Here is a 16964-nt window from a genome sequence, read left to right as displayed (position 1 = left end):
AAGCCTGTAAAACAGTCCGCAGTATGGGTGAGCAGGGTGTGATATAGCAGTGGTAACACTACACTACATACCAACTCGTTATTCCACACTTTTTTATTTGTTTACCACGTGAAGCAACAGGAAAGCTTTTTTAAACCCAAATTAATATGCCAACAGCTGCCAAGTCTGTTACAATCTGTGAATGCTTTTAGCTCTTACCCAGCTTTTACTGAGCATCTTTTACACCTCACTGTGGCAATATTACAGAAATATCTTCCTCTCTTTGATACTGAAAGTTTATACATAGATACATACAAGATAACGTTGATGTGCTGTCTACTGCATTCCTTTCTAAAGTAAAGCAAAAACACCATCTTCAGAAAAAAAAATAAGATGCTGCAGTTGCATGGAAAATCAATGCTGTAACTGTACATGACTTAAATTATTAAGTCAGACTTCTTTAACAGTTATGTTTTCAGTTCATAAACCTAACAGCCAAATTAGCTACAAATCTTCTTATCCAAATGTCTTTTTGTCAGCTAGATGAGATGTAACCGGCCATACAATCAGTCTAAACTGCAATGTACCTTTACCAATACCATCAAACATAAGATTTCTTCCTGTGGTGGTAATCATACATAGTACAGGTTCTCTTATCTACACAAACTTGTTAAAGAAAACTTGAGGGAAAGTACTAAATGCACTCTAAGCAAAACTGGAGATAAAAAGGAGTTAGTTTTGCTGTTTTCCCATATCTAGTCAAGAATTATAAATAATTAAGTGTCCCACCATTCCCTTAATATTAACTGTTGTACTCCAAGAAAGCCTAAATAAGCATTCTCCTTCATCCTATATAGCCTCAGTTTCTTTTTATAAAATGTTCTACTTCAGACAAGAACTTTTTGCATTTTTTATTCCCAACAACTACTTACTTTTCCTCCCTGGAGAAAAGTAATTCATCACCAATTAGAACACCACTTTTTCCTGAAAAGAAGCAGGAGTACATATTGTGCTTATAGCGGATATAAAAAAGCACCACTTCCTAGATTTTGAGTTTTCCATAAAAACACCTTTTTAATTTCAGAAATACTCAAATCAGTTGAAAATGTAGGTTAAAACAGTTAAGTTTCCCTGTGAGATTTTAAGAACAACATTAAAACTGCTTCTACTTAAGTAGACAAGTGAATCCTTAGCTCCTGCTAAGGAGCTGCTGCGAATTAGCATAGCTGCTAATTTTATGTTTTTTGATGTCTACTTGGGAAAATATTTTATTGGAATACAGAATTACTGGACTGTCTAGGTTTGAAAAGATCTTCAAGATCATCAAGTTCAAACATCAATCTGGCTTAATAAGTGCCATCTCTAAGGCACATATCTCAGCACCATGTTCTTAAGTCACCATCTTACACACGTCCAGGGAGAGGGACTCTACCACTGTCCTAGGCAGTCTGTTCCAAGACTTGACCACCACCTCCATGATCAAATTCTTCACAACCACTCTTAACCTCCCAAGAGCACCTTGAGACCACTTCCTCATATTCTATTGCAAACAGCAGGGATAGATGTCAATGAGACAAAAAACAATCTGTACCATACAGCTAAGAGTGATTACACCAGTATTTATTAATGAACTTGCCCACTATAAACCAACCATAGATCATGGCTTGTTGTTGTTACTGTGACCAGACCTAAATTCTCTCTCTTTTCACTCAGAAGGTGGTGATGCACTGGAACAGGTTGACTGGAACAGGTTGCCCAGAAAGGCTGTGGAAGCCCCATCCCTGGAGGCATTCAAGGCAAGGCTGGATGTGGCTCTCCGCAGTCTGCTCTAGTGGTTGGAGACCCTGCCCTGGGGTCTCTTTTCAACTTTTCAACCCAGGCCATCCTATGATTTTATGATAATATGATTCAGAGCTAGGAACAGCTGACAAGAAAGCACCTTGCTTCAGGAGCACTCATCATAACACTGCTGCAGAAGTAAAAAGATTTGTTTCTTAAAAATTCTTATTCAGGTATTCACAGGAATGAATGTATGTTAGCACATATTTTTATAGTGGTGCTGTGTTGTTTTTTATGCAATTGCATGCAGTAAGTCACTAAACAGCTTTTACCTCCCAGGTATAAAATACATCAGTATCACATCTTGACCATCTCTGATGCCAGTTCTGTAAGTGTACCTGAAAGCAATCTTTACGTATTGCTCTAGAAGTAGAAATAGGAGCACGTCTACAAAACTAACTAGGACAGAGGAGCTTCCACAACCTCTCTGGGCATCTCCAGCTCATCAGATACCTAATGATCTTCAGAAAATGAAAACACATTTTGCAAAGCATAATGTTAAAAAACCAACAAGATTATTTTCCAGTGGTCTGATACCTTTAAAGAATTCCATCCATCTGCCTTCTCTCACCCAAGCTGGTAGATAATGGCAATAAGGAAAACAGTTAAGGAGTGAGTGAAAATAACACTGACATAAAATTGTATCTTTCCATCTTGAGCTCTGTGCTTTTCAAGAGACTAATTAAATGTTGGAAGTGTGGTGAAGAGATAGGAGGACTTTGTTCAGTCAAATAAACAGAAATTTTCTTATAGAGCTCATATGAGAGGTAGGAAAGGTCTATGGTTTTGTTTGCTGTTCTTTAAAAGGGAATATAGTTCAATAACAAGATCTCCATCTGGTGGTAGAATGTTTCCACACTAAGTGTTAGCAACATACAGAATAGAAGTCTTTTTTTTTCCTCCCCTCTTAAAAATCTAACATTATTTAGGCTAGTTCATATATGTACTCTAAAGCATCTTTCCAAAAACCAGCATTTGTCCCAGTGCCATGTACTGCAAGACTGCTAACTTACCTGAATATTCACAAGACTCAAGTAGCTGCTCCTAGGTACATGTTCATGTGAGGGTTAAGGCACTGTTCATCATTCTACAGTGACAAAAACGGGCCCTACAAAAGCTAGAGCCAAGAACACTGACACACGCAAAATAATGGTGAGGAAGTGTAACAGTCCTGTCTAATGGAAATGTATTGCTAGTCTGTGTTATTGGTTTTGAAAACAACAAATAAGAAAAGGAATAAACAATTAAGTGTTCATTTATACAGGTAATGCTGTAACATCATTATCTCAGATTATATATCTATTATATAAATAATAGAAAAACATTATGCCTAGGAAAATTTAAAAGTAATGAGAACAATTATAGGATATGAAATAACACTGAAAGAAAATATTCATACTACATAAATACAAACACATTTAAATAGGAGATGAAATCAAGTTTCACTTCAGAGTCTAATGTAGTTGTTTAAGCCCATGTTACCACCAAAAGGAGCAGTCTCACCAATCTCTGTCCATCCACCTAACCTTTGTCCACCCCCTTCAACTTCTGTTGGCATAAATTCAAAATGTCATGATGTAGTTCATCAGGATGGAAACTGGTCTAACATGGAGGACATGCTAAAAAATGTCCAATGTTTTTCTAGAAACTGATTGCAAAGAAGCAATTCAAAAAAAGAATAAATTCTCATGATTCTGGCCATTAAAAAAAGCCTTCAGATCAAGATGAAGACAGTTACAGAAACAGTTATGCAAACTTTGAATAAAGGCCCAAGGAACTCATTTTCTAAAGGTCAATTTGTTCCTCTTGTAAAGTTTAAGAAACTTTTACAAACCAAGTGCCACTTGTTCCATTTATGTGCAGGATTTTCCATGTTGAAGCTTATCACTTCTAAGTATCTAGCAATCATTCCACTTTTGACTCAGTTCTTTCGCAAAGTAAATTCCAGGAACTTAATCTGAAGTGTCTATACTTTTTATTCAAAGCTTTCAAACATTGGGTAAATGCAATAAGAACTGAATTTTCCAAATTGACAAAATTACAATTGTTTTCCATAGAAACAGACTAGATCTCTAGAAGACTTAGTTTTGTTCCTAAAAACTGTAAACAAGCAAAGCAATCAACATCAAAACAGACTTTGTTACAAAAAAAACCACGTAAGCAAATTTAAGCTCTTACACTATCTTAACAACACATTGAACACGAATCCCCTTTTCAGAATAAGAAAAACAAGAAACCTAAGCAAAATAGTAACAATATGAAGGCATTTTTACTGCGTCTTTCAAGAGTTGAGCGTGATTTTATGTTTTTTTATTGCACTAAAAAAAAGTCTATTTTCTAGAAGAAAGTAGTTTATCTTTGTGCTGTAATATGAATATGTATTCAGTTCAATGAGAGTTCATAGTATTGAAGATATCTTTCCCTTTCCAAACAGCACTTAAATATAAAGAAGTCAGGAGTAGATGGCTGGAGTGGTGTTGTCTGAGAAAATCAACCCCCAAAAAGCAGAGACTTCTGAAGTTTCTATTACAAAAAAAAAGACTGGCATATAAAACTGAAGGTAGGGAATGTCATTTTCAAACAGCACAAAGAGTTCAGAATCAACCAGTGTATGTCCTAATTGGAAGTTGCAGTTTCTTTTACAAAGCTTTGTTTTCAATATCAGAAAATAAAGGCTGTTAGACTTTTAGATTAAGAGTTAAAAGAAATAAACTACAAAAATACATCATGCTTCTGAGAAGGCAGACAATAACCATTGCTTGAAGAACCTTGAAGAAACTTGAAGGAAAGAGTTTACATGATCACACAGCTGTTAGATCTCCTTGGATTATCCCTGTTATAAATAGAAAAATCACATTTGGAAAAAAAATAAATCCAACAGCAAGAGATTCAGAAATCATAAATAGTATTATTATTATTACATGTTATATTATTAATATATGAAATTACTAGCCTGGTACGGCCTAAGCAAGCTATAATGCAATGTCTTGACCTTGTGAAGTAAAGGAATGCTAGATATCCTTTTATGTGAGGTAATGGAACAGGGGCACCACTGTAGAAGACTGAGAGGCAGGTGGGTTAATGTAACTCTGCAAAAGTGTAAAAGGAGATCACCACAATAACAAGATGAGGAACAGATGGAGGAGGGAGCCTTTCAAGGCAGGTATTCCTCCAGACTGATTTCCTTATCTTCTGAAGACTATACAGACCTGTTGAATTACAATAACCAGACTCAGTGGGGGAAGAAGAGATGTGGTAAATTATACCTATAATCACTTCAGCAGAGGCAGAAAGCCACTCTGGCCTATTTCAATACTATACTAAATCTCGAACTGTGCCTATGTGGAGCCATACCTTGATCTTATCATTAGAGGAGGTCTAGCAACCATCTGAGACCTCCAGACACATTACTGAAACATTCCGAAGAAGCACTGACCTTCTTAGGGTCCACAAAGGCATAAAAGGCAAAGGGCTGCCCTTTCAGGTGTGCAGATTCTCCACTGCAGGAACAATCCTGACATTGCTGGATACAAAAGAGGTGACCCTCTCACTTTGTATCTTTATCTATCTCCCTCTTTTTCTCCCTCTTTTCTAGTTATATTAGGACATAACGCAAGTCACATTATCATAGCTTATCGCTACAATCCCATTTCTTATATAGCACCAATAATCACATTCCCCAAATTTGAAACTACTTCTTGTTTGAATAAACATGTTAACCAACCACTTCACCTTACTAGGCCCCAAGATGATCTCATACCTTATCACTTCCATACTTACCCAGCATAGCTCGAAGTCGAGACATGACAGCCAGAAATAACACAAAGGTCACTCTGGAATTGAGTTTACACAGCTGGTGAAGACAGCGGTGAGCTGTGTAACAAATACAGATCAAAAGTTATTTAAAAAATCCACTGTAACATTTCTTTAGCTGAAGAGCTAACAGCACTTTAGTTGAAGAGCTCACCCCAAAAACCACAGCTGCCACTGAAAGCACTTCAGTACTGAGTAGCTGCAGTGAAAGCTTGCCCCTATATTGAGTTTTAATGATAGATTAAAAACCAAACCAACAAATCTAAAAAAATGAGTGTTTCCATTCAAGCCAACAGATGTGAGGTTAGGTTAGAATCCTGAATACATGATTTGTGTGTTGTGACTTGAGACATGTATTTGTCATTTCCATTGGTTACCAGCATTCAGGTCCAGGTGTGATTCTAGAATTGCTTTCAGCTGGGCAATACTCACAGTTCTGAAAAAGTGTCATCTACCAGTATTGCAAATAAAGAGGTGAGAAAGCTTCAACTATGTGCCTTCTAAATATTGCAAAACTTTTTTTCTGAAGACTTCTGTGAGGTCTGGTGAGCCATCTTCCCTAAGGTATCCATTGAGCCTCCTCTTCTCCACACTGAACAATCCCAGCTCCCTCAGCTGCTCCTCATAAGGCCTGTGCTCCAGATCCCTCACCAGCTTGGTTGCCCAAATGCTTACGGTTTGAAATAGTAATAACAGGATTGAAAAGCTGCAGAGAACACAGCCCCAGGACTGTCCTGAGCAGCCAATATCTGCTCAGATACACTACAACTACAGATAACACAACTGCTAAGTAGAACTTAATGCAACCCTTTTGATACCCATTGGTGAAACTGGAATGAAGGCGGGATGCTCAAACAATGGAAACCTTAACCCGCAAAAAAATGGTGTTCTAGATATCATTTTTGAAGACACTCCCATGCAACTACCAAAACTAGAACCATCAAATACTGTCTCAAACTAATGAAGTGCTGTGCATGACTTACCAGTTTAGTACACTTGATCATTACAATTGTGTTGGGAAAGTTAATGAATAAATCACATCCCACTACTTCACAGACAGTATGTTCACAGCAAAAGCATGCCTTACACCTGATGAGTAACAGGAAGCTTGGACACATGAACAGAAAAATGCAGAACTCCTGGATAAATTCAGCTTTACAATGGAATGTGCTGTGTTTGAAGTCTTTCTCTCTTATTTTGTCTTTTAAATAACAGATCTTGACAGTTTATTACAATTTCACAATGTGTTTCAGTGATATGCCTTGCTTCTAAAATCTCATTAGACCTAGGTGAGGAAAAGCTATGGATATGTTGTTGGCTTTAAACGTGAATTAATCCATGCAGAATGACAAAACATTTGTTGCAGTTTCTGCTGGGTTACTTGGCTGGATGGGGCACCTCGGGGTGCACAGGAGAGCCAGGGAGGCTGGCTCAGTCCAGTCAAAGGGACATTCCACACCATATGACAATGCACAAACATGGGGAAGTTGGCTGGGACACAGGGTGCAAATGGGGGCAGCTGCTGCTTGGGATCAGCTGGGTGTCAGTCAGTACGTAGGAACTGTGTTGTGCATCACTTGCAATGAAAAAATATGTATTATTATTACTATAATTACTATTATTTTTCCATCTTAGTATGCTGTTTTTATCTCAACCCAAGTTTTACTGTTTTTTTTTCCCTCTGATTCTTTCCCCAGTTTCACTGGGAGCTGGAAGTTAGGAAATATAGGTGTAAGTGTGGTACTTCACTGCCTGCCAGGTTAAATCACAACAGTATTCTACATTGCAAAATAATGAGTCTATTCACAGAAAACAAAACTCAATAGAGACAAAGTATTGTAAACATTGTACATACCAGAATCAGAAACCCTCTTCAGTTATAACCAAATTGTTGCCTTCAAACTTTAAAAGTACAGGCCTTTTCTATCAATTACACATTCTCTTTTGCATACTTCATTTTCTTAAGGTTCAGCAAATAAAAACTTCGTAATTTCTGCAAGCTGCATGTTACTTCATTCTACCACTGGCACAAGCACGGAAACAAGAACTGCAATGTTTATACCTGCATGTAGGGTATAAAGACACTCAAAGCAAGTACAATAATATAATCTCTCTGTTCAGAAAGAGTAGTATTTTAGAACAAAGATGTATAAACTGTGTATGTTTATTCATAGGAAAAAAAAAAGGAAGCTCAAATCACTATTAAATGCAATAAACTCCTGCAGAAATTTAAAACATACATTGCTCAGCAGTACTTGTTTACAAGATTGTTATTCAGAGGCTGCCAACATTAAAATGTAGTTAATTAACAAATTAATCTATAAACATTGCTATTCTTGTCAGCACACTGTCATATTAGCACCACACAATCTTTTACATCAAGAGTAACTTTACACAGGTGTTTCTGTTCTAGTGCAATTAAGAATATCCCCTACTTGATGACAGCTTTGTCAGCTTCAGCAGATTAAGCTGGATTTATTCTGTTAACAGTGTTAATCACTAAAATTAACATGTGGCTGTAACAACTTTACTACAGAATATTGATGCAGAGCTGTTATCAAGAAAAATCTTACTGGTTTTTGAGGACTCAGTGAACAAATAATAGGACAGTTAATAACTTTCATGCTGTTAAATCTAGCTAAGAACTATGTAATTGTTTTCTTCATCAAATATTTCTTATGTTTCTGCAACTAACTGTTAACGAACGGGATAATTTAAAAGTTTAATATGTTTTATAGAGACTTTGTTATCATTAATATCTAAAAGATCTCCAAATCATGAGCATTATCAATTTCTATGATATCTTCAGGTTCCATCTTGGTTTCATGATTCCCATCCTGTAAGTCATCCAGAGAAGCCAGAGCTTCGTTTGTGTCACTAGCGAAAGTCTCACGAGACGCATCATCATATTCTTGCAGGTTAAGCCCTTTAATGGCTTTTTTCATCTTCTTTCCTAGAACTTGTATTCTCCTCTTCTTAGCAGCTTTTTTGTTTTCATACTCCTTTTGGTTTTCCAGATAAAATATTTCCTTAAATAATAAAACAAACGAACAAAAAAATATATTAATTTCCTGAAGAAAACACGAAGCAAAAATCCTTTTAACATCTAATACTGCTCAACAGTACTAGTTGAGTAACAGCAACATTCACATAATTCAGAATAGGAATGTAGATTGCACTTATAAAGATATGTCCCATAAATTATTTTAATTTGAAACTATGAAGTAAGTAACACTAAATTTTTCATTTCAAGTAGGCAGATAACACAAAACTAACTGGGAGTGGCTGATACACCAGTGTCATGCTGCCAGCCAGAGGGATTTCAGCAGTCTGAATAAACTGACTAACAGCAAATTCATGAAGTTCGATTAGAAGTGAGAAGTTTAGACCTTGTACTAAGGGACATGGCTGAGTGAGGAAATATTGGTGGTAGATGGGACAGCTGGACTGGATGATCTTGGAGGTCTTTTCCAACCTCGATGACTCTGTGATTCTACACCTACAGAGGAATGACTGGTGCCCAGCTACCCAGAAAATACAGTGGCAGAAAAGGACCAGAAGGTAACTAAGCTAGGGTGGCGAGCACATTACGACACTGAACAATTAAGACTAGTTTCAGATAATAATCAGGCTAATGGGACAGTACTACCTGGTGCTACAGCTGCAGCTGTATAGGACAGGAATATTTTATTAACAGCATATAATTTAATTAATATATCATGAAGCAAATATAACCGTAAATAACAGCACTGTAAGGTACACACAAAGTTAAAACAATTCAGTATACAATTCTTCAGACTCTATAGCTTCCTCTTCCCTGGCAAATTTTTGTCAGTGGCAATACACTAAGAGGTGCCTTCTTAGCCACATTTCAATGCATTCTGTAAACAGTTATTTGCTTATACTTTGACTATGAAAAGCTGCTTTCTTTGGAATAACAGTTAAACTTGCCAGAAGTTCTGAGAAGAATTCAGGCATAAGCTTTCTATCAGAAAAAAAACTCCACAGAATTAACTTCAGATAATCATGTGCACTCTTAACAATTTTACCTTGATTTGCTCCTCTTTGACACTGGGTGTGTTCTTCAGCAGGTTTAAATAAACGCCCCCTGGTGTTCTCCTCCTAGCACCATTCTTAAACAGAAAGAATAAAGTAGTAATGTTAGCAAAATTAAAATGTAATTGTTGATACAAGAATGGCGTAGAAGACAATGCTTTCTCTTGAGACAGAATTCAGAAAGTGAAGTTCTGCTGTTCTAGTTGTTACATAACCACAACCCTGGCTATTTTTTTATTTTTGTTTGTGGCTGATATATGAAAGTCAACAATCAGCTTGCTATATTTGGACAGGTAATGCATGCAGTTCCAAAAGATATGCTTTAGAATATCCTATCAACTGCTCATACTACAAATCAAATCTGATTTTGATAGTGAAGAAACAAAGTACTGATGTATATCAGATACATTCACAGCCATCTGCAATAATGAATGTATTAGGTTAGATACTGAGAACACTGCTAACAAGGAAGTCTAGTAAAATTTCAAACATTATTTTCATAAAATTATATAGAATCTCATTTGTTTATCTGCAGGATCTTGCATTTCTGCCTAACATATAATCTCCCCCCCTGTAACATGTCAGTTCCACACTACACACTTCAGTAGTTTTCAAGTGAACAATAGTGTATCATGCTGGTGCATGAACAGACTCAGCTTTGAAACTTCTGTAAATTATAAAAAAAAAAAAAAAAAAGAAAGATGAAGAAACAATCAATTCACTTTCACTCCATAGCTCATTATTTAATAAAAACACACACAGAAACTGATAACCTGATCATTACATGTAGGATTTTTTACCATGTCTTATAAAAGAAATTGGTCCTCAGTCCTGCAGTGCTGGTACACAGGTCCTATAACAAAGCTAACATATTCCCTATTGAGATTTATGTTTTGAAAGGGACATTAGGAATACCTGAAACATATCATGTTGCCCTCTGACTGCATGCTGATTAACCCAGATAGCTCAGTGTTGCTGAACAACCAATTGACTAAATAGAGTAATATAGTAGAAGCTTCATCCCAAAAAGTAGCAGCTTTTATTCAAGATTTAGAACATCTTATGTTGAAGAATTCCTGCAACAGCAAGGCGGACATGAGCTGCTTCAACTGAGCAACCCAAGCTGCCAAGATGTCTATGGGAAACTTCTGTGATTATGTTGTTCAGCCTGCCTTCAGCAAAGAGGACCTCACAGGACTGCTGATAATTTTAACTATAGGTATTTTTAGAGTAAGCTGTCCTTGACAGTCTATTCTGTTTAGCTAGCAGGTGTTCCCTCTGGGCTCTGTGTTATGCACTGGCCACGCTGATATGGTGCTCAAAGGAAACTACACTGTTTGAACCTTGAGAAAAGTAAAAGCAGGAGATGGTCTGTGGCGAGTGGGAGAGAAAAAGTGCACTTTGAAGCAGGGGACGCCCTGCCAGTGCTGCCTTTCACATCTGCTGCCGATGCATTCCTGCCTGGTTTCTTAGGATTAGGACGATATCAAAAGTTACCTCCTCCAGGATATGTTTCTTACTGCTGTTAATTGTTGGGAGTTGTTTTAAAGTTGTTTTTCTTCAAGGCTCTCAGCCAATGACTGTGTGCTATTCTCTGTATGCCCCTGTCTTAAACATTGTAAGAATAAGGCTGTCTGGGTAATAAAAGGACAGCATGGTTTAACCATATTGGTGTATGTCATGACTCTGGCCATTTTCTCCAACAACAATCTTAAGGTTGTGAGGGAAACATCCCAAGGCAAGTAATTGTTAAGTTATCACTGCAAATCAGATATTGACTTGAGGACAAGAAATGGGGTAATTTCCAGGTGTGTTCATCTCATTGATTACTCAAAACTCTGCTAGAAGGTTATGTTAGCATTTATTGCTAATTGACTTTCACTGCTCAGATGTACTTCCCAAGGGAAGATCATATATTATAAAAAAATAAAAAATAAACATGGAATCTGGAAGAACCTATCAAATGTGAAAGCTATGTAGCAGAATTACATAAATGTTCTGCATGTAAAAATCATCCCATCCACCCTCTACTTCAATATCACATTTTTCTTACCACTATGAACAGTCCACCATTTTGTTCCACTTCAGCAGTTTCCATAAGTAGTTCAATAGCTTTTCTCTTTCCAATTATTTTCACTACTCGAGCAATTAAATCTTTCTTTGGTTCACAAAGCCTTGAGGGGGGGAGAAACAAACACATTCACAGTCAGCAGAATTTCAAGAAACATCAACCATGGCACTTCCATAATGAGTAACTTATTCCATGTGACATACAACTGTGCTATAATAATGAAGTTCTACATTTAAATGTGTTTTGGTGGCTTCTTAAAACTAAATTTTACAGTTCTAAGCTTCTGAAGGACAGTAACCTGTAAAGCAGGCATGTTAAAAGCTTGTCTGAGTAAATGTTGTTCTACCTCTACTGATTAGTGAAATGTTAAACAGAAAATGCAAATCCCTGTATAAGTCTCTGAAGCAACAGAATGAAAGTCTGCTGCATGACAAACCAGCAGCATACGGAAGAAGTGTTACACTAAACTGACTAAAGGAGTTTGAATAGAAAGTTAGCTGACACAGCAACTATTTGCTTGGCCAACATTTACCCACCCAGCCCGATTTTGTATTTTATGTTTAATCTCACAGAGTTTAATGACGTTGAGGCTTCAGAAATAAAGTGCTTTCTTAATTACCTCCAGAAATAAGCTCTAAATTGTGATACTGGAAAAGAAATGAATGCTTCTTAAAGATGTAGACAACTTTAAGACAACCAGAATTTCTTAAAGAGCTGGTTTAATAGATTTCCTGTTGGTAGCAGCGGCAGCTAAGTCACATCTCCATCTCTAGCTTATTCTAAGCCTGTACAATTCTTAAAGCTGTGCAAGGCAATGGGAACCAAACAAGGTAAACAGCAAAAATGTCACAAAACAGACAAAAAGGCTCTTTGGCTTCTGTTCACTGTATGGGACAGTACAACAAAATGTTAATAAATCCAGGCAGAAGACACAACACAGCTTAAACAACACTGCTATCACATACAATCACATTTCTACTGATGCAGATTGGTGCAGCTATTCCTATTAGCAATGAAAAAAGTGGCTTCTCCCTTAATTTGATAAAATCCAACAGAACAAAGAGAAGTTTATTACAAAAGACATGCTCTGGGCTTTCAAATTCTTAAGTGAAAAGCTACTGAGATCTGATAACAACATCAGTCTAACTCCAATATCTCAGCAGCTGGCATTATCATGCAGGTATCACAGAAATAAATAAGCTGGTTTTGTTGACCACTGTTTAGGTGTCAACCTACAAATCAGTAAGACTTCCAACTCTTGTTCTTCAGTTAACAATTTTGCTCCCTTTTACTTCTGAAAAAAGGCAGTGGCAGCTTAAACTAATTGAAGTATTACTACTACTATGTGCTTCTTCTCCCCTCACACTATCAGCCCAGTTCAAACTCAAAGGAAACTGTGCATCAAACTATTTTGGGAAACAAACTGACCTGAAAACAGGTATGTTCTTAGCTCAGTGCACAGGACTGTGAAACGAATGAGATGATGATGTGCATCAGTACAGGCTGCAGGCTAACCTGCTGGAAAGAAGCTCTGCAGAGAACAATCTGAGTATCCAGGTGTCCATGAATCAGCAGTGCTACCTTGTGGCCAAGATACCTTGGGGTGCAATAAAAAGAACATAGCTAGCAGGTCAAGAGAGGTGATCCTCCCCCTCTACTCAGACCTGGTGAGGACACATCAGGAATACTGCATCCAGTTCTGAGCTCCTCAGATCGACAGGGAATTGCTACAGAGAGCCTAGCAGAGGGCCACAAAAATGGTTAGGTGCCTGGAGTATCTCCTGTATGAGGAAGGGCTGTGAGCCCAGCGACTGCTCAGCCTAGAGCAGACTGAGAGGGATCTTACCAGTGCTTATAAATACCTGAAAGACAGGTGCCAAAAGAATGGGGCCAGGCTCTTTCCAACTGTGTCTAGCAACAAAATAAAGGCCAGTGGACACAGACTGAAACCTGTACTACCTAAACATAAGAAAAAACTAATTTACTCTGAGGGACACAGAGTAATAGAAAAGGCTGCCCAGAGTGGTTGTGGAGCCTCCTTCTCTGGAGATACTGAAGACCTGCCTGGGCACTTTTCTGTGTGACCTACTATAGGGAACCTGCTTTAGAAAGGGGTTAGACTTCACGACCTACAGAGGCCTTTTCCAATTCCGAGGATTCTGTGCACAAGCTTAGTAACTCTAACACTGGCTGGCATAAACTGTCACAGAACTACTGCAGAGCTTCTTTCTTCCAGTGCTACTGTCTACTAATCTCAGTTCAAGCAGCACTGAAACACCTCTGCAAACAGGATGTTCTGTGTATGTAAACAACAAGTGTTTCAGAAGCAGTACTCTCCAAAACATTATCCTACTCAAGCCAACTCAGTTTCAAAGGTTTATAACTTAGCCGAATTTTCACAGTGTCAACAGTTTATGTACACTAGTTACCAACTTCAAATTCACTCTTAAAAAAATCACATCAAATAGCCACACTAAATCTAAGTAACAAGAAATAGTATTTCTGATAGCCACTAAAATCAATTTCTACCTGAGAGTAGCTCAAGAAAGGAAAAAAAGAAAAGGTTAGACAATTACTGGATGCTTCTGAAAGAGACCATATAAAATGCTGCATTTTAATTTCAGGATTTTGGAAATACCCACAAAGCACTTATTTATGCTTTTTATAGCCTGGTACAACACATTACAAACTCAGCAAATAAGTTGCTTGTTTTCTCTTGTTTTTGTTCTGCATTCTTTTCCATCCATGGTTTACCAATATTTCAAGTTAGATACACCATTACCTAGCTTACCGGTAAGCAATTTCATCTGCTACTTTTTCCTCTGAATCTTCTTCTGTTATTTCATATCTTCCTTTGTACTTCATCTCTTGCCTTTCCCCCAGTCTATCTTTTACGGATCGTTTTCGTTTGAGAAAGCCTTGTTGTTCATTTTCTTCTTCTGTGGGCAATGTTTTCTTGTCGTCATGCATGTATTCATCCAGTTCTTTATTTAAAGTCTCTTCCTCCTTTTGCTGAGCTTCCTTCATCAACTTTTTAGCCAATAAATAATTGTAAGTCTCTGACTGCCTGCTCCTGTCAATACTTCCATCCATTCCTAGAATCCCAAGTTCAGTAGCCACCGCATCCTGATTTTGCTCCTGGAGCACCATGCCCCAAATGTTGTTAACTTTCTTACCACCTAGAGCAGTTTGTTTCTGGTGGCTCTGATTAAGAGGAAAAGGCTCAGATTTAGCAGGAGGAAAGTTGAAACATTTCTGTCGTTTTCGTTTCCACAGACAGCTGTCATCATCAGATTCAGAAAAGCTTTCATCGCTTGAATCTACACTTTTGATTGTCCGATAAGGAACGTCTGGGGCACCTGATGAAATGGTGCTCTGGAAAGGTCTGCCAGCATTACTAGCATCATGTGATTTCTGAAATGAACAAGTAAATGTGCGTTAACTCAATTATTCATGCAAAGAAAAAGAACCATCAAGTCATGCAAAAAATGCATTAGCTTCAAGTTTTTGATCTCAACTTGTCGCATTTTGATCAGTTCTCTGAGCATCTCATGGAGACCAGAAAAGCTACTACAACTCCCAACCCAGACAACAGATATGCAGAGTAGTTTTAAGAATGAAGACTATCACAGCACTTCAGTGGAATTTCTTGTAACAGCAGAAAACTTAAAAGTTTTCTGTCTGACAGAAAGAGAGTGGGCATTCAGTGACATGCAACCATACCAGACTTCCCTGAAACTTCGGTGAGAAAAAAAAAAAAAGAACAGGAAACTAGACAAATACTACTCATGACTTTGAAAAGCTAATCTAGTGTTTGCTGATTCTGAGTCTCTAAGGACAAGACATGAGCATGTAATGGTAGTGCCTCACATAAGAACCAGATTTTTTTTGCTGCTTTAAAACAAAGTACTAGTGGCTCAGTATGGCTGTTATTGATCAGAGCAAAAACAAAAGCTGAAAGGGTTTGAAATGCTTTACAAACAGGTCTTATTGCTATACAAACATTCAAGAGAGAGCATTTCCCCATCACTCCGACAGGCAAGCTCAACAGAACACCAAACCTGCTCAGATCTGCATCACAGATAATAGAAGGCAGAATTCCAGTTCCACCGTTGCAGGAAACTTCTGGACATGCTTTCTATGCTGCACTGCAGTAATTTTTTTTAACAGTTAATCCCATTTTTCCCTGCTTGATTTTTTATTACAGCTACATGCTACTCTGAGATCTTTAAGATCAGACTTCCTTCTGCCAGAGGTTAAAAAATCCTATTTAATCATCTTGTTACAGACAGGGCACCATCACTTCCCTTCCTATTAGGGAAGAGACTGCAGATTAAGCCTAAACGTTATAACACAACGTAACGAGGAAGCCATATGACCCTCGGGAAGAAACAACGCTAAGCAGTGGCTTCTGGGTGACAGCAGCACACTCAGGACAGCGGCGTCCGTTACACACTGCTCCCACGTGCGGCCAAATGCGTCGTTCCCGTTGTTGGTGTACGGTGGCGCTCCTCCTCCTCAGCACACGCACATAGGACCGACCCGCTCCCGCCAGAGCCCACGGCCCGGCCCGGTCCGACCCGCAAAGCACCGGGAAGGGCTCACCCGGCCCGGCCCGGCCCGGCCCGGCCCGGTCCGACTCGCACAACACTGGGCCCGGTGCCGCCTTCCGCCACCAGGCGGGGCGCTAGCGCCAGCTGTCCCGGCCAGGCCTCCGGAGCCGCTTCGGCAGTGGGGAGGGAGGAGGCCGGGCCTCGCCATCGCCTCCCGCTTCTCACCTGCTGCCGGTCCTTTGGGGAACCGGCGCCCGGCATTTCGGAGTCCGAATCTGACAGCTCGCCGTCCTCCACATCGCCTTCCATGCGCCGCACCTCCAACGCCATCGCGGCAGGGCGGCGGAGGGGGTGGGGTCGCGCGGGGCACGGTGGGAACGCGGGAGGGCGGGCGGTGTGGGGTGGGGAGGGGTGGGGAGCGCGCTGCGCGCCGCCGCCATCTTGTGCGCGAGGCGTGCTGGGGGTTGGGTTGGGCGGGTTGTGGAGGTGCCGGGTGTTGTAGGCGGAGAGGAGTCTGCGGATAAACAGGGATCGTGTAGTGCAGCTCGTACCGTTGATCGGTCGATCCGGGAACTCTCCTCAGCTCGTTGCATCGGTCATACGAGCTGCTTTCACAAAATCGGATGATCTCGAGGAGAACTTAGTATCTGGCT

General features: G+C 39.1%; 2 protein-coding genes across 2 annotated transcripts in view; one reads left to right on the top strand and one right to left on the bottom strand.

Annotated features, from left to right (window-relative positions):
- CUNH5orf63 (chromosome unknown C5orf63 homolog) overlaps window positions 1-10398 on the top strand; it is an 88396-nt gene extending 77998 nt beyond the window's left edge. Inside the window, exon 4 of the mRNA XM_065745606.1 lies at window positions 10389-10398. The gene's annotated coding sequence lies outside the window, so the exon portion shown is untranslated. The remainder of the gene's footprint in view (window positions 1-10388) is intronic.
- Window positions 8341-16656, bottom strand: PHAX (phosphorylated adaptor for RNA export). Its single transcript, XM_065745603.1, has 5 exons — window positions 16537-16656; window positions 14550-15172; window positions 11741-11861; window positions 9681-9764; window positions 8341-8660 (listed from the first exon to the last, which is right to left on the bottom strand). The coding sequence occupies exons 1-5, from the start codon at window positions 16639-16641 to the stop codon at window positions 8391-8393; spliced, it is 1203 nt and encodes a 400-aa protein (XP_065601675.1). The 5' UTR covers window positions 16642-16656; the 3' UTR covers window positions 8341-8390.
- Between the last annotated feature and the right edge of the window lie 308 nt (window positions 16657-16964).

This window comes from Cyrtonyx montezumae, unplaced genomic scaffold (assembly GCF_038088225.1).
Source record: "Cyrtonyx montezumae isolate F1298 unplaced genomic scaffold, pur_monq_1.0 scaffold_36, whole genome shotgun sequence".
In the NCBI taxonomy this organism is placed as follows: domain Eukaryota; kingdom Metazoa; phylum Chordata; class Aves; order Galliformes; family Odontophoridae; genus Cyrtonyx; species Cyrtonyx montezumae.
Note: the sequence above shows the minus strand (reverse complement) of the source record. Positions and strands in the feature narration are given on the sequence as shown.

Excerpts from the sequence above, each read along its gene's own strand:
- PHAX (XM_065745603.1), bottom strand. The coding sequence starts at position 16,641 with ATGGCGTTGGAGGTGCGGCGCATGGAAGGCGATGTGGAGGACGGCGAG. Across the intron at positions 15,173-16,536 it reads CCCCAAAGGACCGGCAGCAG|AAATCACATGATGCTAGTAA; the intron begins GTGAGAAGCGGG and ends TGTTCATTTCAG. Across the intron at positions 11,862-14,549 it reads GCAGATGAAATTGCTTACCG|GCTTTGTGAACCAAAGAAAG; the intron begins GTAAGCTAGGTA and ends CCCCCCCTCAAG.